General features: G+C 44.1%; 1 protein-coding gene across 1 annotated transcript in view; it reads left to right on the top strand.

The window, feature by feature from the left end:
- Positions 1-289: 289 nt before the first annotated feature.
- LOC106585357 (cell surface hyaluronidase) overlaps positions 290-22178 on the top strand; it is a 39288-nt gene continuing 17399 nt past the window's right edge. The window contains exons 1-9 of the mRNA XM_014171452.2: positions 290-512; positions 6420-6763; positions 6959-7099; positions 7294-7861; positions 16867-17036; positions 17684-17872; positions 19085-19254; positions 20927-21136; positions 21556-21761. Coding sequence (XP_014026927.2) covers positions 6439-6763; positions 6959-7099; positions 7294-7861; positions 16867-17036; positions 17684-17872; positions 19085-19254; positions 20927-21136; positions 21556-21761 — 1979 coding nt within the window. The 5' untranslated portion in view covers positions 290-512; positions 6420-6438. The remainder of the gene's footprint in view (positions 513-6419; positions 6764-6958; positions 7100-7293; positions 7862-16866; positions 17037-17683; positions 17873-19084; positions 19255-20926; positions 21137-21555; positions 21762-22178) is intronic.

Genomic DNA, 22178 nt, shown 5'->3' with positions numbered 1-22178 from the left:
CAAGGTTAAGGGAAGAGAAAGCTTGATGGACACTGAGAAAGCTTTGTTGTAGAGCATTTAGCACAAAATCCAGGGAGGGGCACAAACGTGTGTGTTAGTATTCAGTGTGACTGTCAAACCTCAGATGAACCCCCCCAAAACAGTGGGCGTGGTCAAACGTGGGAGGAGTCAAACGTTTGAGTCCGCCCACATTGAGCCCCGCCCCGAATTGCACACTGCAGTCAGGGGTACTTGACAGCAGGTGGCGGAGGCAGTGGGAGTCAACTCAAGCCCCTCCCACGAGCCCGTACTCTCAGCTCACTTCCTCTCCAAACCGCGCCTGGGACGGGGGCTGGCAGTTTACAGCCCCGAAAGAAAACACAATGTAAAAGTATAAAAAGAACACACAACGCAAACTGTACATTTTTCTAAGTATTCGTTCCATGACTTCCGTCAGTCAACGCATCGTAAAAACGCTTGCTGTTTGGAAGAGAGCGAATGGCCAGTGAAGGCACAGAGTAATCCCGTGAAAGGTAGGAGTCCTCACATTGTTCGGATGGTACCACTATAGAATATTTACTATAAGTATTTAGCAAACGGTCTATAGTGTAGCCTAGCTGCTGTGTGATTTAACAAAATAATGTGATTATTGTATGGTGAAAAGAGGTGCTTGGCGCTGTCTTGCTTCTTTTTTGTTGTTATACCCAAACCCATGTTGTTGAAAAGTTACGTTGTTCTATATAAGGTCCCACCGTGTGCCAGTAAAGCAGTGTTTAAAATAGAAATGTGACCAAAATCCATCCCTACATCTTTCATGCTACTCAACTATTTCACTGTATTTCACTATACTTGGTTGCAGAGGTGTACGATTAACGCAGTCAGCTTCTTTAATCCTTTCCTGTCTTGTAAATGATGACATGACATTTGATGAAGGCCTACTGTTCACCCAGTCAATCAACCAATCCAATCAAACCATTAATAGGTATTTGATTGATCCCACTTTTTACTGCAGAGTTTATTACTCAATAGTAAAATGTAATCAAACGCACATCCTTAAGTTGCGTGCAGGGCCGCAAAAAGTCGGTATAAAATAAATAGAGCCCGCACACTCATAAACTCCACGACGTATCTTTATTGACAAAAAACGTATGAGTGTGCAGCTCAATTTATTTAAATAAGGGTATTGTATAAAACCAATACCAATAGCCTGGAGAGAGCATACACTGATGGCTTTACCTGGTGGCGTTTCACTTAGTTGACCGTGATGGGAATAATGGTTAAAAGTTTGACTTTATAAAGATTTTGGGTTGAAACATTGTTGCAATAATACATGTGGTACTGTGCTATGAGTGATAGTTTGTAGGACTTTCAATTTCAGATATTTTATTATTATGTTTACCTCAAAGTTGGACAGTGTTATTGCATTGTAATAGGCTAACTGGCTAGCTAATTAACTGATGTGGGTAAAGCTTTTTTTCTGGGATTTGGGACGCTGTTCAATGGTCATTTCAATTCTTCATTGAAACCTATTGATTCTTGAAGAATTTATAAATGCCTCATGAGCTTAGCATGTCTGTCATTAACATAACCTAAAATATTAGGTTTTATTACTCAATTGTTTACAAACAACAAAATATGTTTAAAACGATCTGTACATGTCATGTACTGTCAGTCCTTGCATATAGAGCACTGTCTATTCATTTTAAGAGGGATTACAGTTCCTTAACCCCATCTCTCAGCTGTATACCAAAACACCTGCCCTGTTATATTTTACATTTTTATCACAGACTCAAGCTTTAATTGTGAGGTTTACCAGCTTTAATCTAAGGACTGAAAGGCTGAGTCATTATTCCAAAGAGAAGAGGGCTCCTCTACTCTTGGTGCTGCTCAGAACACAAACTGTGCACCTCAGCTAAACCAGCATGGTTACAAGGTCAGAACAGTGACACAGAGCGATAGGCCCACCTGTGCTGACCTCAGACTATCACTCAACTCTCTCTGTACCTGAGTTGGGTGGGTCACATCTGTGGCCATACTTAGAGGGTGGTCTGTTGAAATACTTTCTGATAAAAGGAAAGTATTGATTGTATGAAGCATATATATGGCGCATTCGGAAAGTATTCAGACCCCTTGACTTTTTCCACAATTTGTTTTACATTACAGCCTTATTCTAAAATGGTTTAAATTGTTTCCCCCCCTCATCAATCTATACACAATACCCAATAATGACAAAGCCAAAACTATAATTTTTTTATTTTTGCAAGTTTATTAAAAATAAAAAAATGAAATATTACATTTACATAAGTATTTCAGACCTTTTACTCAGTACTTTATTGAAGCACTTTTGGCAGCGATTACAGCATCGAGTCTTCGAGGGTAGGACGCTACAAGCTTGACACACCTGTATTTGTGGAGTTTCTCCCATTCTTCTCTGCAGATCCACTCAAGCTCTGTCCGGTTGGATGGGGAGCTTTGCTGCACAGCTGTTTTCAGGTCTCTCCAGAGCTGTTAGATCAGGTTCAAGTCCGGGATCTGGCTGGGCCACTCAAGGACATTCAGAGACTTGTCCCGAAGCCTCTCTTGCATTGTCTTGGCTGTGTGCTTAAGGTCGTTGTCCTGTTGGAAGGTGAACCTTCGCCCAGTCTGAGGTCCTGAGAAGGTTTTCATCAAGGATCTCTCTGTACTTTGCTCTGTTCATCTTTCCCTTGTTCCTGACTAGTATCCCAGTCCTTGCCGCTGAAAAACATCGCCAAAGCATGATGCTGCCACCTGCTTCACTGTAGGGATGGTGTAAGATTTCTTCCAGATGTGACTCTTGGTATTCAGGCCAGAGTTTTCAATCTTTGTTTCATCAGACCAGAGAATTTTGTTTCTCATGGTCTGAGAGTCCTTTAGGTGCCTTTTGGCAAACTCCAAGCGGGCTGTCATGTGCCTTTTACTGAGGAGTGGCTTCAGTCTGGCCACTCTACCATAAAGGCCTGATAGGTGGAGTGCTGCAGAGATGGTTGTCCTTCTGGAAGGTTCTCCCATCTTCACAGAGGAACTCTGGAGCTCTGTCAGAGTGAACATCGGGTTCTTGGTCACCTCCCTGACCAAGGCCCTTTTCCCCCGATTGCTCAGTTTGGCCGGGCGTCCAGCTCTAGGAAGAGTCTTTGTGGTTCTAAACTTCTTCCATTTAAGAATGATGGAGGCCACTGTGTTCTTGGGGACCTTTAATGTTGCAGAACTGTTTTGGCACCCTTCCCCAGATTTTTGCCTCAACACAATCCCATTTCTGAGCTCTATGGAAAATTCCTTCACCCACATGGCTTGGTTTTTGCTCTGACATGCACTGTCAACTGTGGGACCTTATATAGACATTTTTTTATTTAATACATTTTAGAATCAGGCTTAAACGTAACAAAATGTGGAAAAAGTCAAGGGGTCTTAATACTTTCCGAATTAACTGTACATGTATCGTTAATATGTTCCTCCCATTGAAAGAAGACAGCTGGATGCTCATGCATGGGACTGGTGCTGACATGGCTGTGTCAGAGGTGTCAAAAAGGGAGTTTTGGAGAGGAGTGCCACAGACTCGTTTTTAGTAGTGTAATGTCCTCTCCTCTATGTGTGTGTGTGTGCACGAAGCGTCTGTGTGTGTTGTTGTGCATGTGTGTGTGTGTGTGTGTGTGTGACTGTTTGTGCGTTTGTGCGTGTGGGGGCATTTTCCTCTAACACTCAAATTGGTGCCATCTGTCTGCTATTTTAACATGGCTTCAGAATGTAGAAATCCATTGAAAATCTCCTTCATTACTCTGGACAAAGGCAGACAAGGTCGCTCCCTCTAAATAAACAATCCCAGGGGATTGTCCTGGATGGACAGAATCATTGTCAATTTCAGATAACCCCCCACAGTTTACCTGGGGTTAACAGTACATGCCTGCTGGCTCATTGCCTTATTTATCCTCTCTCTCTCTCTCTCTCTCTCTCTCTCTCTCTCTCTCTCTCTCTCTCTCTCTCTCTCTCTCTCTCTCTCTCTTTCTCACCCCTCTCTCTCTCTCTCTTTCTCACCCCTCTCTCTCTCTCTCTTTCTCACCCCTCTCTCTCTCTCTCTCTCTCTCTTTCTCTCTTTCTCACCTCTCTCTCTCTCTCTCTCTCTCTCTCTCTCTCTCTCAATTCAATTCAAGGGGCTTTATTGGCATGGGAAAGATATGTTAACATTGCCAAAGCAAGTGAAGTAGATAATATACGAAAGTGAAATAAACAATAAAAATTAACAGTAAACATTACACTCACAGAAGTTCCAAAATAATCAAGACATTACAAATGCTGTATTATGTATATATACAGTGTTGTAACGATGTGCAAATGGTTAAATTACAAAAGGGAAAATAAATAAACATAAATATGGGTTGTATTTACAAGGGTGTTTGTTCTTCACTGGTTGCCCTTTTCTTGTGGCAACAGGTCACAAATCTTGCTGCTGTGATGGCACCATGTGGTATTTCACCCAGTAGATATGGGAGTTAGGAAGGAGGTTAGGAAGTGCAGCTCAGTTTCCACCTCATTTTGTGGGCAGTGTGCACATAGCCTGTCTTCTCTTGAGAGCCAGGTCTGCCTATGGCTGCCTTTCTCAATAGCAAGGCTATGCTCACTGAGTCTGTACATAGTCAAAGCTTTCCTTAAGTTTGGGTCAGTCACAGTGGTCAGGTATTCTGCCACTGTGTACTCTCTGTTTAGGGCCAAATAGCATTCTAGTTTGCTCAGTTTTTTTGTTAATTCTTTCCAATGTGTCAAGTAATTATCTTTTTGTTTTCTCATGATTTGATTGGGTCTAATTGTGTTGCTGCGCTGGTGCTCTGTGGAGTCTGTGTTTGTGAACAGAGCCCCAGGACCAGCTTGCTTAGGGGACTCTTCTCCAGGTTAATCTCTCTGTAGGTGATGGCTTTGTTATGGAAGGTTTGGGAATCGCTTCCTTTTAGGTGGTTGTAGAATTTACCGGGTCTTTTCTGGATTTTGATAATTAGCGGGTATCGGCCTAATTCTGCTCCCCATCCATTATTTGGTGTTTTATGTTGTACACAGAGGATATTTTTTTGCAGAATTCTGCATGCAGAGTTGGTCAGTTTGGTGTTTGTCCCATTTTGTGAATTGTTGGTTGGCAGTGCAGAGACTGCTGTACAATACTGATGTCGGCTGGAGGGAACCAGCATGTGCACTGCTGAGGAGAGCTGGCGGATTAGGGTTGGACCGGCAGCTGTTCCTCATGAAGCTGGAAGGCTGAGTACAGCAGGTCTCTCAGACTTTTACTCTGCAGTGCTGAGGACCTGGCAGCTGCTAAGGCCCACGCGAGAAGGGGGTGTGGAGCTTGGGTTGTGGGTGTGGAAGGAGCCTATCTTCCACAACCCAGCCATCCCTTTGAGATCGGTTCAGTCGGCCACCCTGCAGAGGCAACTGATGGCAGCGGGTTTACTAAGGCTGGGTGACCTGCGACTGCTGGGAAAGGAGGGGTGGAAATCCCTGTCCTGGCACAACAAACAGGAATAACATCTCTTAGGCTGCTGGAAAGATTCCTGGAGGAGGTCCAGGAGGCACTGTCTGAGCCGGTAAGGGGGGTGTTTGAGCGACCAAAGGGGGAGGGGCCACCAATGTTTCCGCCACTGCAGGTGACGGCAGAGACAGGGGACTGGTTAGGGGGTCTGGAAGACTTGTTCAATTTTAACACTTTGAGCCTGGGGGATTTTGAGGGGGTGGGAGGCAAAGCCCTCTACAACCTCTGCATTAAGGTAAGGAACATTAGGAGCCTAACAGGAGTGAAGGCACATCAGTGGCAGGGGGTATGTGGGGCGGAGATTATGGTGGGTTTTAGATGGAGGGGGCTCAACAAACCCCCAGTACCAAAGAGGCCAGGGGACCTCCAGTGGAGGGTTCTACATGGAGCCCTGGCCACTAACAGCTGGTTGGCACGGGTTGAACCGGGAGTCGGGCAGGGGTGTCCTTTCTGTGCAAAGTTGGCTATTTGGCTAACAAGGAGGAACAGGGTCAAAGGTGGGGGGATAACAGACCCTTTATAATTGTTTAATGGGATGGTCTCTGCGCGCCTTAGGGTAGAATTTGAGTTGTATAAAATGTTAAAAAGTGAGGAGATGTTTCAGGAGATATGGTGTGTTGGGGGGGTTGTCTGTATAGCTGGGGAAGATGTTTTGGATATACGGTTGTAGAAGTGGTGCGGTTTTTGGTTATTGTGATGTGTGGTGTTGTTTTGTATCGTGGGGTCGAGGGTAAGGTGAGTATGGTACATGTATGCAGTACAGGATATATTTTGGTGTTTTATTTTAAGGGGGCGTGGGGGGGTTAATGAAATGAGAATGTTTCATTAAAGAAAGTCAAAAAGTCTCTCTTTCTCTCACCTCTCTCTCTCTCTCTCTCTCTCTCTCTCTCTCTCTCTCTATCTCTCTCAGTCGGTAGCAGACAGATACCATGCAGATGAGTGATGGCCCCAGTCGCGTCCCTGTCTTTGTGGCCCCGCCCAACGGTAACCTCCGGTCGCCAGGATGCGTCCCCAGCAGGGTCATACCTGTCCGCTCCCCGCCTCCGGCTAAGGCCCCACCCCCTTCCCCCCTGAAGCCCATTGGCCCGCCTCCTGAGTGCCGGGCAACCTTTAATCTATCAGAGGAGGGCCAGCACCGGGAGCGTGCTCAGATTCTGAGGAAGAACACCTTCATCTGCTTTAGTGTCTCCCTGGGGGCCTTTTTCCTCTTTCTCATCCTCATCCTCAGCCTCACCAGTGGAGACGTGTTGGACGGTGAGTGTGTGTTTGTGTGAGTATAAGGATGTTATGAGCTGTTAATACGGACTTGGCTAAGTTACTTAGGCCCATTGCTCCACAGTACTCATAGTTTTCTATCATACCCTGTTTTACTCTGACTCAGAGCTTCTCTATCTATGTCTGTGTCAGTGATGTGATGTTGTCTTTGATTGGTCCTGTCTGTGTGCACAGATAACTGTCCCGACCACAGCCCCTCCCTGAGCAGCTGGAACCCAGGTCACAACCCAGAGAAGGCCATGGTCGTCCGAGGGGGAGATCTGTTTCGATTGGACTCTTCTGCTACCTTCTACTCGCTAACCATCCAATCAGGAGGTAGGTTAGGTCCTCTCTCTGATCTGAACACATTTCCACACCAGAAGTAAATAGAGTCAGAGCATGCAGTATTTGGCACTGGGTTCCGAGATTAAGTTCAGAATAATGTGGCTTTCTCTAGAAAGTATCATAAAGAATACGGCCTCTGATGAAGTGATTGTTTTATATTTTAGCCTATATCTGTCTTCCCACAGGCCGAGTGGTCTTTGCAGACAATACTGAGGGCTCCAAAAACATCACTCTCAGAACGCGTTATGTGCTGATTGAAGACGGGGGTTCGCTGCACATTGGTGCCCCCAAATGCCGCTACCGCTCCCGGGCCACCATCACCCTTCTGGGCCGTTCAGACGAGAAGGCCGTAGCGGAAGTACCGGAACTGGGCCGGAAGTTCATTGGGGTGCGTGGAGGCGCAACCCTGGAGCTTCACGGGGCAGAGAGGCTGTCGTGGACCCTCCTGACCCGCAGCGTCCCCTCCTCAGGCCTAGCCACGGGGGGCTATGCCTTTCAGCGCAACTTTAGCCGTGGCATCAACCTGCGTGTGGTGGACCAGGACACGGCCGCCATTCTGTTCACCGAGCGCTACGACACATATGAGTCACGGAACGACAGCCGGCGGCTCATGCAGCTTCTCCAGTCGCTGCCTGTAGGGCGCATCGTCACGCTGGCCGTGGGAGACTCTGCCACCAAGAACCTGCTGGACGAGACCAAGAGAACCATCCAGAGCCTGCTGGGTAGTACCTACGTCCATGACCTCAAATACAGGTAAAAATACAGTTAAATATAATATGAATACCTTAAATTCTGGACTATAAGCCGCAACTTTTTTCCCAGGCTTTGAACCTCGCGGCTTAAACAATGACGCGGCTAATATATGGATTTTTCCAGCTTTCATTTAAAAAAAAAAAAAAAAAACACATTCTGTGACGTGCTCAGTTTTTTGGCGGCATGAAGCTTTCATTAGACCAATGAAATTGCCGAACGGGTTAAGGTCAAACAACTTTTTTGTTTACTGTTTAGATTAAATCGAGCGATCTCAAACTTCCCATCATTCTGATTACGGTAGTCATTTTGTCACCCTCATCATGGCAAAGACACGGAGAAATGCATATGATGCAGCTTTCAAGTTGAAGGCGATTGATCTGGTTGTTGGAAAAGGAAATAGAGCTGCTGCACGGGAGCTTGGTCTTAATGAGTCGATGATAAGACGTTGGAAACAGCAGCGTGAGGAATTGACTCAGTGCAAAAAGACAACTAAAGCTTACTGCAAATGTTTTATTTTTTGTTACAAGCCGTGTTTCGTTAAAGCCTATTTATTTTTGTTAAAAGCCGTGTTTCGTTAAAGCCTATTTATTTTTGTTACAAGCCGTGTTTCTTTAAAGCCTGTGTAAAGTTCATTTGTTTCAATGTACCGGTAGGCACCTGCGGCTTATAGACATGTGCGGCTTATTTATGTTCAAAATAATATTTTATTTTAAATTCAGTGGGTGCGGCTTATATTCAGGTGCGCTTAATAGTCCAGAAATTATGGTATTACCAAATTAATTTGGTAAAGAATAGACAGATAATGATTAGAGATGGAGTCGTAGGAGGTGCAAGGAGGTGGCCGATACCGATTTCCGATATTTTCCTTGCCAAAAAAAAAACCCGATACCGATATTAATATTTTTAGCAGCCTTTTAAGCATTCTAGTACAGTTAAATAGTTATCACACACATGGACACAGCGTTCTAAGGCACTGCATCTCAGTGCAAGAGGCGTCACTACAGTCCCTGGTTCGAATCCAGGCTGTATCACATTCGGCCATGATTGTGAGTCCCATAGGGCGGCACACAATTGGCTCAGCGTCATCCGGGTGTCACGATTGTCGTATGAAGGAGCGGACCAAAGCGCGTGTATCGGTCCACATCTTTATTTAACTGTGAAACTATGCAAGACATACAATAAACTAATAAACAAAAACAACAAACCGTGACGAAGAGGTGAAACATACACTAACTCAAAATAATCTCCCACAAAACCTAGTGGGAAAAACAACAACTAAAATATGATCCCCAATTAGAGACAACGATGACCAGCTGCCTCTAATTGGAGATCATCCCCCCAAAAAACAACATAGAAAAACAGAAACTAGAACCACACAACATAGAAAATTTTAACTAGACAAAACCCCCTGTCACGCTCTGACCTACTCTACCATAGAAAATAAAAGCTTTCTATGGTCAGGATGTGACACCGGGCTGTCATTGTAAATAAGAATTTGTTCTTAACTGACTTGCGTAGTTAAAAAAAGGTTACACACACACCACACTGACCAAAAAGTTATTCTTTTGGCATTTACGTATGTCCCCATTACCAGTAAAACATAATCAAAACCTATTTCTTTCACTTACTTGCTGTGCTGTTTCATTGTTCAGTTGTTTAATTCTCAACCAGGATTTCTATGGTACGCCATTTGGGTCTTTGCGTGTCAAAAAAGATACACGTCAAATAACACTATTTGACGTATCAAATAACACAACATAATCTGTTTCAGTAGCTATAGTTAGCTAGCTAATCGTTCATGGCCGGTGATTTCTTGTTTGCTGACTTTTTTGTACAGCTTTGACAGTGCTACTGTATCTTTTTTGACACGCAAAGACTCAAACGGCATTCCATAGTATGTATGTTGTGAAGCTAATAGCAGTGACGCTATTACTGTGTAACTCCGGTAGGGAAACATTGAGAAAAAAAACAAAAAGCATTGGAAAAATAGCGCACTTGGTAGTGTTAACCGGTGTTCGACCGGTCAGCAAAAGCCAACATCACCCACGACAGAGAACGGTTCATTATCAAGGGCAATGAATTCCATTATCTTGGCTTTAATGGATTTCACCTTTGAGTTGTCTCGCTGAAATTTTGACTTGTTGACTGGCAGACATTGTGGGCTGGTTTAGGAATGCTGTGTTGCACGTATTGCGCAACATTTTGTGTGCCGTCATTGCGTCATGTACCTTCGTTATATAGCTATGTACGTCAGCTTTGACATAGGTTTTGCACATCGGCGTTAAACTAGACATCGATATATCGTGAACATATCGGAATCGTCCGATATTTGCTACAAATGCCAACATCGGTATCGGCCGATTCCGATATGTTCACGATATATTGTGCATCGCTAATCTGAAGCTGTGTCACTGGAGCAGTGTGTAACAGTTTATACTACCCATCTCATGGGAGTGATTGAGAGGGTTTGTTTTACTACGTCCTTCAAAATCAAGCCTAATCTTTCATGTCATGCCAGCAGAACCTCATCTCCTCCCTGCAAATACTGTCAACACGATTCCAGTGAAACATTCAGAGTCGTTTCTTCCTGTTTTTCCGGAGACCATATTCCGGCAGAAAGTGCACGGCTTGAGGGATAAGCAGGCTTGCTTCCAGGATTTGTGCAAAATGAGCTGACTCTGTACTTTTCGCCTTTGCACAAGGCAGGTCAAACAGGTCAAAAACACACTGTCCCCTGAACACAGAGGGACACATATAATGTCCATTTGAATACAGATCTTTAGCAATGCCAGTGACTTGTATACTATCACGTTTCAGGTAAGACCCAGATGCAGACAACATCGAAGTAACAACAGTTTATTAATCGAACAGGGGTAGGCAAAAGGCAGGTCAAGGGCAGGCAGAGGTCAGTAATCCGGAAAGGTGGGGCAAAGGTACAGGACGGCAGGCAGGGTCAGGGTCAGGGCAGGCAGAAACATCGGGAAAACTAGGAAACAGGAACAATCGAGAGACAGGAGCAGAGGGAAAAACACTGGTAGGCTTGACGAAACAAAATGAACTGGCAACAGACAGAGAACACAGGTATAAATACACAGGGGATAATGGGGAAGATGGGCAACACCTGTAGGGGGTTGGAGACAATCACAAAGACAGGTGAAACAGATCAGGGTGTGACAGTATACAGTACAGTTGATAATACACTTTATGTTATTTTTTGGTGCTCTGCTGTAAAACCATTCCAACACTCTAGTTTGAGCATCTCACAATTTTAGACATAGAGCTCATGAAGCCTTATTTACACAGACGCGCACAACACACACACACACACACACACACACACACACACACACACACACACACACACACACACACACACACACACACACACACACAAACAAACTTAGCCCAATGGAATAGAAAGTTTAGATTTTTAGTTATTTGTTGGGCACTCCTGGCCTGGGCAGCTTTCTAGTCTCAAACCCAAACCACACCAATCCACAGTGTTACGTTTCACACGTGGAGTTGTCGCCAAGGCAACGCTGCGGTCCCCAGCCCCAAATCTAATCAAATCCATAGCGTGACACTTTCATAAATGGATCACAATTCAGTCTAGCTACCTAGGCACGATAAACAGGGACTGTTATGCTTTCTGATTACACACTGATTTTGTTTGTGCGTAGTATGTGTGTGTCTGTGTTTGTCTGTGTCTAGTATGTGTGTGTCTGTCTGTGTGAGCTAGCTAGCAGGGTCCAGGGTATTTGAGACTTGTGTCAGTTACAGTCATACTGTCTTAATGTGACTGAGGGAGACATGATTGAAAGTACTGGGCAGGAGGTCATCTGGGTCGTGATCATTATGGCACCCAACGGAAAAAGAATAATAATTTGCTACGGAAAACAAAATGTGTTTCTTAAAAGACAAGTCCAGGTAGTACCTATTTGTTTCAGTTTCGCGCCTTTTGCTGCTTATTGAACACAACCCAGGATGTAATCTGGCTGGGCAAAAGTGGACAGACAGCAGGAGAACACCAGGAACTGCACAGAGGAAATGTTTTCTACACACAGGAAATGTGTTCGATGTAGGCACTCCCATACACACACACACACACACACACACACACACACACACACACACACACACACACACACACACACACACACACACACACACACACACACACACACACACACACACACACACACACACACACACACACACACACACACACTGCCTATGGGCATTCCTATCCCCACCATGCCCCCAGAGTCCTGCAGGTGAACCCCTGAAACAAACAGCAACGATCATGAATTTCAAGCCCGCACACACAAACTCACACACCATGATCAAACACACCCATTCCATACAGTGAGGGTAATGACTAATGTACCCTCTAAGCTGTGTGCGTGTGCGGCGCAGCTCCCCTGGGACTTCTGTGCAGAAGAAATATCAGCTTGCGCAGAAAAGCACGAGATTGAACTTCACTCAACTCTCTAGTTTTTCCCTTTAGTTAACATTATCAACGTTTCACTCTACTGTGTGAATTGCCAATATTAACCACTTTCAGCACAACAAACCGAAACAAAACGAACTATGCAAAACTTATTATGCAAAATTAACTATGCATGAGATTTTGTTATAGGCAGAACACACTGGAATAGGATTATTTTGCAATGACAGGCACACTAAGCCCTTATTCTACAGACTGGTGTGGCATAACCAATAACCAGCTGCAGTATCCTTATATGCAAATAGACCATTACCATATATGGATCTGTGCCAAACTGGACTGTGTTTACAGCATGAGAGGTCGTGTGTAGATGCGCTTGTTTTAAGATCAAAACGAGAGCTGCTTGTAGCCACACGTACACATTTGTTCATATTCTTTGCTAGTTAGTGAGTTATTAGCCCAGTTATAGCTCATTTCTAGTCAGCAATGGGGGAGTGGTTACTTCCTACAAGAGCACAAAACGTGTACATTTCTAGACATTTTTGAAAAGCAAGTCAGGTAAATAGCCTTTTTTTTCCTGTCTTAAAGGGGCAGTGTTGTATTTTGAGACAGGCTTTAATAATCTAAGTAGCCAATAGGCAGAGGGTGGCATAATTTGTCTGATTCTCTGTAATAATGGTATGGGAATATTAATTAACTTTATTTTGTAAAGTGGTTTCTTGCATCAAACAACACATTTTCAGTCACCTCCTTGTCTGTAGGACAAGTGGATAAACAGGATAATGTCAAGCCCTGCATGTTTTTTCCAAAATTCTAATGGAATGTGGGCCTACATTGAACACCACACATTGGCTGCTACTGTAGGCTGAATGATAGAACAGCTATTTCTAATGTTAAAATGTTATGGGATGCATTTTCTCCATTGTTGTTGATGGTAGGCCACTCTGGTAGAGCTACATTATGATCAAATAGCCACAGTAGCCTACTTGGCCACTGTTATAACTGTAACTTAAAGCAGGTACAGCCTCAGTGTTCACAGTAAACGCACACCAGAAGTTGCACACACACACACACACACACACACATTGAGTGTAATAGCTGCTGGGAGGACAGGGTGCTTTCACAGATGGTTCCTGTTTGTATTTCAGCGGGTAAATGGTAGAGAGGCTCTTTGATCTGCTGAATGGCGTATTGGCCCGTGATTGTGTCGTTAGGACCAGCCTCAACAGAGAGCTGACAGTCGGGCCTACTTCCAGACGTCATCGTATGGAGTGCCCTGTCAGATGTGAAGCCCAAAGAAGTACAGGGGAAAGGTTTTAAAAAGGTAACACAAGGGGAAAGGTTTTAAAAATGTTACCACGCCTGAAAAGGGTACATGATGGTTGAAGATAATGACTGTGTGATTGTGAAGAGAGAATTTCTGATGACGGGGCATAAAGCTTATTTGATGTTTAAAAGTCTAAGCCATTGGGGGGTTTTACTAAGCTAACTGTCACGACACCTACGGAAGGTGGCGCCCCTCCTCGGCCGGGCAGCGCTCGGCGGTCGTCGTCGCCGGCCTACTAGCTGCCACTGATCTCTGTTTCACGTTCTGTTAGTTAGGTCTAGGTTAGTTACACACCTGTTTTGTATTAGTTGTTAGTGGGGAGGGGTATTTAGGCTAGCTAGTTAGGTTTGTGGGTTGTGCGGGATTGTTTATTGTCTGGGCTGATGTTGCTAGTGAGGGTCTGTGTTTTTCCACGGAATTATTGTTGGGCTGCATCCCTAGTTTTCTTTCTTAGAGGGTGGTGCCTTCGATTTTGCACACCCTGCACGCCGTGCTTGTATTTTCCGTGCGAATATTTATTAAAAGTATTATTCCCGGAATCATCTATCTCCTGCGCCTGACTCCACCTCTCCTGCTTCCTCAAGCCACCCATTGTGACACTAACATATGGAATTGTTTTAAGATGGTCATACCATGGATCATTTAACTATTTGATTTGGAATTGTAGGACTCCTTTATGAATAAAAAATAAAACAATTATTTGATAAAATATAGAATTTGGTCTTACCTACTATAGCCCATAGAAACACATTGAATAACATGTTCATAAATGGCAAAAAAGACAGTTAAAAAAGAAATCATAAAGAACAAGGCTTTGAAGTGTCTGTCCTATACAGTATCTAGGAGATGTAAGAAGTCTGTCCTATACAGTATCTAGGAGATGTAAGTCTGTCCTATACAGAATCTAGGAGATGTAAGTCTGTCCTATACAGTATCTAGGAGATGTAAGTCTGTCCTATACAGTATCTGGGAGTTGTAAGTCTGTCCTATACAGTATCTAGGAGATGTAAGAAGTCTGTCCTATACAGTATCTAGGAGATGTAAGTCTGTCCTATACAGTATCTAGGAGATGTAAGTCTGTCCTATACAGTATCTGGGAGTTGTAAGTCTGTCCTATACAGTATCTAGGAGATGTAAGAAGTTTGTCCTATACAGTATCTAGGAGATGTAAGAAGTCTGTCCTATACAGTATCTAGGAGATGTAAGTCTGTCCTATACCGTATCTAGGAGATGTAAGAAGTCTGTCTACCTCAATACTTCCATTCATTTGTACGGGTTACCTTCAGACGATTCCCGTGACACTTGTGGGAAGTAAAGCAAAACAGAGAACACCATCGTGTTCGTGAGAGTCTCATCTTTCCATAGAGTGGTCATATTCGGGCGCTACAGATGGTTTCGTTAGAAGTCCGGTTTTCAGGATGTCTCATTGTCTGACAAACACTGCTGTAGATCGGCCATCTTTCACCGCAGATGCGTAAGGCCGACATAGGCGGATGCAGCCCGTACACAAAAAACATATCTCTAACTTAAACTGACAGCTTTTTATGGGGATTTTTTTAATATGTTGCTTAGATTGATGCATGTCAATAGACTCTTTAAGGAGTAACAAAACAAAATTATTTTATGAAAGGTGATGACATTGTTTTGTAGTTATTTTGACATTGTTTTGACGTTGTGTTGATGCTGACATTTCACACTACACCCTTCACTGGTCCAGAGTTGCATGACCCCTGCTCCACACCCAAGCCTTGAACCAGGGGATTGATAGACTTATCTCCACTTCAGAGGCAGATTGCGTTTTGCCTTGTGGGTATTGTGGTGTGCTGGACTGAGATATCCACTGCTATCTCGCTCGAATACTTCCCGAATATTTCTGATGTCAATTCTCAGTCTATATGATTGAGGTGAATGTGATGACCACCACACACACACACACACACACACACACACACACACACACACACACTGACACTATTCATGTCAGTTTGGTCACACCCTTTGCTTGACTAGCCCTTACACAGATGCTAAATCATACATAAGAATGTTGTCCTGTTGATACTCCCAATGCTTTCTTTACAGTGGTCACTACAGGACTACAGGACTACAATAATGTGCAGTTAAATATGTTATGCATACACTCTTAGAAAAAAAGGTTCCAAAAGGGTTCTTCGGCTCTCCCCATAGTCCCAGTCGGTATTAGATAGAACGTTGCGGCCCTGCCCGCCTGTGGGGAAAATAACCTGTGGTTACCTAGGTTACTCGATTGACTCACAGCAAAAACGTGACGTTTTTCAAGCTACATTTTCTTGTCATATCTGTTTGTTTTAGTCAATTTCAAAACTATATTTAAGAAAAGTACAACATCTGTAAAGATTACTTTTCAACATTGCCTACTCCATAGTGTTCTCACTACTCACCCCCCTTTTTATGATGGTGCTTGCAGCCATGTGAGGGAGTGCTAGCTAGCTAGCCAAGACCAACAACAACAGAAAAAGGACTATACAGCTACAAGTAATGAGTGGAGTTACAAAGGGACTATACTAAACAAGTTAAATGTCTTACCTGTGATGAAATGTTTTCCACACACATAGCTACGTGTAGCTTACTTGGACACCGGGTCCCCACATTTCCCAGTCTCCCAGTCTCCCAGTCTGTCTCCCACGCCCAATAGCCTGAAGCCACAGGGCTCTTCTCACAGGCTCTATTTCCCTACGTGGGACGTTGCAATCCGTAGATTGGGATTTTTTACCTGGTTGCATTTATGTTGAATAACACAGCAGCTTTTCAGCATGTTTTGTTATTTCTTTATAACAACAAATTGACTATGAAGTTGCCTCTTTTACAATAGGAAATAATGTTTGTTTTCCTCAATTTGTGGGCATGGTCGAGGGGAATTCCTTATTATTATGTGAATACCGACTGGGACTATGGGAGAACCCTTTTTGGTTCCAGGTAAAACCCTTTGTGTAAAGGGTTCTACCTGGAACCAAAAAGAGTTCTTGAAAGGGTTCTCCTATGGGGACAGCTGAAGAACCCTTTTAGGTTCTAGATAGCACCTTTTTTTGTAAGAGTGTAGAGACAAATAACATAACAACAAGCCTTATTATAAAACAATAAAAAGGCTCATACCGGCTTATAACAAGTTATAGAGCATATCTGCCTGGATGCTTTAAGTGTTACCTCGATTTCTTAACAACCTATAAAGCTCAAACTCTGTGTCTCTGCCCATAGGCAGGCCTGGGCACTGGTATCTGTAATTGGTGGAGGGAATGGCTCGTGTTCCGAGGACGTGCGGGAACATGAGAACCATGACACGGGAGGAAAGGCGCTGGCCCGGAAGAACTTCAGCACTGTGGACGGGGTCGGCTTCTCTGTCACCGCGTACAGCGAATGGAGGAACGGTGGGTCATTATAACCAGTTTGGCTTTACTTAAACCCTGCAGCTAGAATGGTTTATAACTTGTTACATTTCTTATCTTTTAAAATGTCCATAACCGCATTAGAGTGCATTATACCTACAGGCTTTAAGTAGTCAGGAATGCCATGTAAAAGCAAAGCTTACACTCAGATTCTCTGATCTTGCAGCTTTTCCTGGATGGTGTATGTGTGGGGGGTTCAAGTGGTTAGTGTTTACAGGATTGATCAGTCAGCTGGACTGAACATTCCTGAGCGTGTGCGGGCAGGGTCCTCCTGTCACCAGGGCAAACAGCAGCTCACCAGGAGGGGGTTTGGGTTTGGTAGTGGTATGTCCAGTAAGCTGGGATGTTTGTTCTCATACAGTCTTACTCTCACACTTCAATGGTCCACAGAGTCAGTTCAAGATACACTATGGAAGTTTGTTATTGTTTTCGTCTAACTTTTAGCTTGAATGTTGGGTGTATGGTATGGTTCAGATTTGTTATCTCATTAAACCACACAAATCCTTGTTTTAGCCAAATTGCCTGGAAAATTTGACTTTTTCTGACTCTAGATCCTGTTTTCGCCATTAGTTATTTGGTATGCAGGTAGAAAACTGCTAATCCAACAGATCTTATCTGTGCTCTTCCAGGTTTTCCCATATCTGGGTTCCAGGTGGATGCTGTGGACCAGGTAGTCCTCAACCTGCAAGATGATGTACACACCTGGCAACCCGGGAACCATGTTGTGGTTGCCAGTACTGACTATTCCATGCATCAGGCAGAGGAGTTCACACTCCTTCCCTGCCCCCACTGCACCAGCAGACAGGTCAGAGTTCAAGGTGAGTGAAAACGAAGGTAGTGTTTGTACATTTATGGGGGCTTACTTTAATTCTGATATTGAGTATCACTGCTGTGTTTTTAACTGGATATGGTATGATATAAAAATAAGTATCATTAGATATTAGATATTGGATTTTCTCCTTTTCTGTTTTGGTTTCAAAATGTTTGTATTTGTTTTCAATTTTGGGAAAGAAAATTGCCTGTAAGTCTGTATTGTTCTCGCGGACTCTCTCTCTTTCTCTCTCTCTCTCTTAATTTCAGCTACACTCCCCATTGGTAAACAGGGGGCCTGCTGGCTCATTGCCTATTTCTCTGAGTTTAAGAAATGAACAATAAACATTACACTCACAAAAGTTTACATTTCAGATGTACTTATTTCTCTCTCTCTCTCTGTCCCTCCCTCCATCACCCTGTTTTCTGCTGTGTGTGTGGATGACAGTCTGGTTTTATAAACTGTCCATGGTGTCACAAGCCCAGCGAGCAAAACTGGTTGCAATGACATCATGGTCAGATTGTATACTGGTTGTAAGGAATTTTTGTTCACTTCTTTTTAGCAATAACGACCAAAAAAAAGTCCTCATCTGGTTGTAATTTGACCAGATAACAGCCAAAATATGACGTCTTGATCTTGTTATGAAAAGGACATCATAACCTGGTTGTAACAAAGACCAGTTTGTTGTAATCTGGTCTGGCGTTCCACCCTGTGTAGTCCCCTGTCTGCCAACACCTCTGTTTTGGCCTACTGCTCTGATGTCGACAAAAGCCACCTCCCTTCCTGGAGCAAGGGCTGTGTGTGGTGTATGTCTCTGTCTCTGTCTCTCTCTCCTCTCTCTCAATGTTTGTGAGGTGAAGCACACGTCCTGTGGTTCGCAATGGCAGCAGTTGGCTTGCCATATTGGGAGACAATAATGACAAACCGACAGTCTCATCTCATCTCTCTCATCTCATTGTTTTCATGGCTAGAAAGAGAGGTGCTGACGTTGTTCTGTTTGGGATTAAGGTCACTCACCTGGCCCCATCCAATTAAATCTAGACCTACTGTATCGAAACAACCATATATTTGGCTGACTGTTGTTAATATGAACACCTTTAAATATCATATTAATATGTATGTCTAAATGTTTACATACAACAATGGATTTGTTGCTTTCAGTGATATATGACAATAGTACATGCTATGAAGTTTGTGTTCTATGTGTCCCCTCTCACAGGGAAGCCCCAGTTTGGTCACATGGGGGAGATTGTGGACGGGGTGGACATGCGAGCGGAGGTGGCACTGCTCAGCAGGAACATACTCATCTATGGGGAGATGGAAAACACCTGCTATGGAAACAACTGGTGCCAGTTCTTTGGCCACGACACATACGGCGGACACATCAAGGTGTGTGCTTATGTAACCGTGTGTAGCTGTGAGTATAGGGTCTGTGTTGAACCTTGAGCCTGCCTGCCCTGTGCATTTCAGCCTGAGTTATATGCTTATTTAATGCCATTCAGTCTAGTGTAATCATGTTGAACATTACCATATTGCTGTGGCGGAGGGTCATTAGAGCATTCAGCAGACGCTGAATGACTGAGGACATTCATCATTCACACATGATCTAACAACATGTAATTTTCATTAGGTACTTAATGGAAGAAAACAGACTGAAACAGGGAGGGACTACCTGGCCTTCTCCAATAAGAAATGTGTGTTTTCAAAATGTTGGTTGCAAATGGTTTCTGTTGCATGCCCTAATGAACACAACCCAGGCACCACTCAGAGAGAGAGGGGGCATGGATGAGCAACACTCACTACTCTTAATGTTTTGTGTTTCAGTATTGTAATCCTTCTTTGTCCTTTTTTACTCTGTATATTTCACAACCCCACTGAGCACACAGAAACCTCAAACACTTACTCAGACCAACGTCGATGCACATACCCCTCCCTCACACACACACATTCTCTGTATCCAGGATGCACAAGTACAATATTTGCCCTGTATAATGTGTTACATACTCATGCCCTCTTCTGATAAATACATAATAACATTCCTCTTGCCTTATGTAAAAGCAGCCCCTTTGCAGTAAATGGAAAAAAAACCTTGTTTCTTGACTGTAGAGAGTTCTGTCCAAGTGTAGTGTGTGTGTGTGAGAGAGAGTTTGGGTGAGTGAATGAGTGAGTTACAGTTAGCTTGAGGGATTGGCCAATATCTCCTTAACACAAAACAGACAATGTGGAAAAGGCCATATACCTAAGAAAGACCTCCCTGAGTTTACTGCATGTGTTTGTGTCTATTTGCTCATTAGGTCATATTTGTGTGTATCTCTCTCTCTCTCTCTTTCTCACTCTTCGTCTCTCTGTCACTCTCTCTCTCTCTTTCTGTCTCTCTCTCTGTCTTTCTCTCTCTCTGTCCCTCTCTCTCTGTCTCACTCTTCTGTCTCTTTGTCTCTCTCTCTCTCTGTCACTCTCTCTTTCTGTCTCTGTCTCTCTCTGTCTCTCTCTCTGTCACTCTCTCTTTCTGTCTCACTCTTCTCTCTCTGTCTCTCTCTCGGTCACTCTCTCTCTTTCTGTCTCTGTCTCTCTCTCGCTCTCTGTCCCTCTCTCTCTGTCTCACTCTTCTCTCTCTTTGTCTCTCTCTCTGTCTCACTCTTCTCTCTCTTTGTCTCTCTCTCTGTCACTCTCTCTCTTTCTGTCTCTCTCTGTCCCTCTCTCTCTCTGTTTCACTCTTCTCTCTCTTTCTCTCTCTCTGTCTCGCTCTTCTCTCTCTGTCTCTCTCTCTGTCACTCTCTCTCTCTCTTTCTGTCTCTCTGTCCCTCTCTCTCTCTCTGTTTCACTCTTCTCTTTCTTTCTCTCTCTCTGTATAGCATTGTTTGTGCTCAGATCATCTCAGTTGTTGCATGATGTTCCATTCATCAGCAGATGTAACTGTAAAATAGAGCCACCAATAGATCAGCAGAACCAGAGTAATATGATGCAACACAACACAGCACAGCACAGCACAACACAACACAGCACAGCTTACTCTCTCTCTCTCTCTCTCTCTCTCTCTCCTCTCTACCCCATTTCTCCTCAGATATTTGGGAACTTCACTTCGGTGCACCTGTCCCACGTGGAGCTGAGGAACATGGGGCAGCAGGAGCAGGGTCGCTACCCGGTCCACTTCCACCGCTGTGGGGATGTTGACTGGCGAGGGGGCTACCGGGAACCAGCCTACGTGGACGGCCTCTCCATCCACCACTCCTTCTCCCGCTGCATCACCATTCACGCCACCAACGGCCTGCTGGTGTGTGTGTGCTGTATGTGTGTGCACGTGTGTGTCAGGGCTGGGGTCAATTATAATTGAAGGCAGTCAATTCAGGAAGTGATTTAAAAAAACAAATATTTAAAAATAAAAAACTTTTGAAAAACTTCTCAGTTTATTGATGTCATTGAAAATAGATGTAATTTAAGTTTACTTCATGAATTGACTGTCTTTAATTCGAATTGACTCCAGCCCTGGTGTGTGTGTATGTGCTGTATGTGTGATAAAACTTGGGGAAATGAGGACCATATGACGCCAGTCATGAAATAAATGAATGTCAAATGCGTTGAGAAAGTGAATCGACCAACATTCAGATAACATGATGCAGCAACTCCCAGCTGCTTTCCTGCTCTGCTCCTGTCATTGGCGTGTAGCGTTTCCCAAATGTTTCTCCTCTCCAGGTGAAGGACACTGTAGGCTATGACACCCTGGGTCACTGTTTCTTCCTGAAGGATGGGATGGAGCAGAGGAACACGTTCTTCCACAACCTGGGTTTGGTGACCCGACCAGGAACGCTCCTGCCCACCGACCGCAACGAGACCATGTGCACCAGCATCCGAGACAAAGTGTATAAGAACTATACACCTTCGCCGAGCATGGAGTGCAAGTAAGACTCAGAAAACACCCGTCTGGCCGCGGATAAAAAGAGTAAACAAGTGACAGAGGGGAAATTAGAGGAACAGAATGAAAGTGAAAAGAGGCAGAAATGAGAAAAAAATATAGCTCAAGAAGAATGAGTAATGGAAGTAAGGGTAAAATCTTTTACTGGGTTGGACAGGCCTACTGTGGGGTGTGGTGTGTCAGGTTTTACTGGGTTGGACAGGTCTACTGTGGGGTGTTGTGTGTCAGGTTTTACTGGGTTGGACAGGCCTACTGTGGGGTGTGGTGTGTCAGGTTTTACTGGGTTGGACAGGTCTACTGTGGGGTGTTGTGTCAGGTTTTACTGGGTTGGACAGGTCTACTGTGGGGTGTGGTGTGTCAGGTTTTACTGGGTTGGACAGGCCTACTGTGGGGTGTGGTGTGT

The sequence above is a fragment of the Salmo salar genome, chromosome ssa24 (genome assembly GCF_905237065.1).
Source record: "Salmo salar chromosome ssa24, Ssal_v3.1, whole genome shotgun sequence".
Classification (NCBI taxonomy): domain Eukaryota; kingdom Metazoa; phylum Chordata; class Actinopteri; order Salmoniformes; family Salmonidae; genus Salmo; species Salmo salar.
Note: the sequence above shows the minus strand (reverse complement) of the source record. Positions and strands in the feature narration are given on the sequence as shown.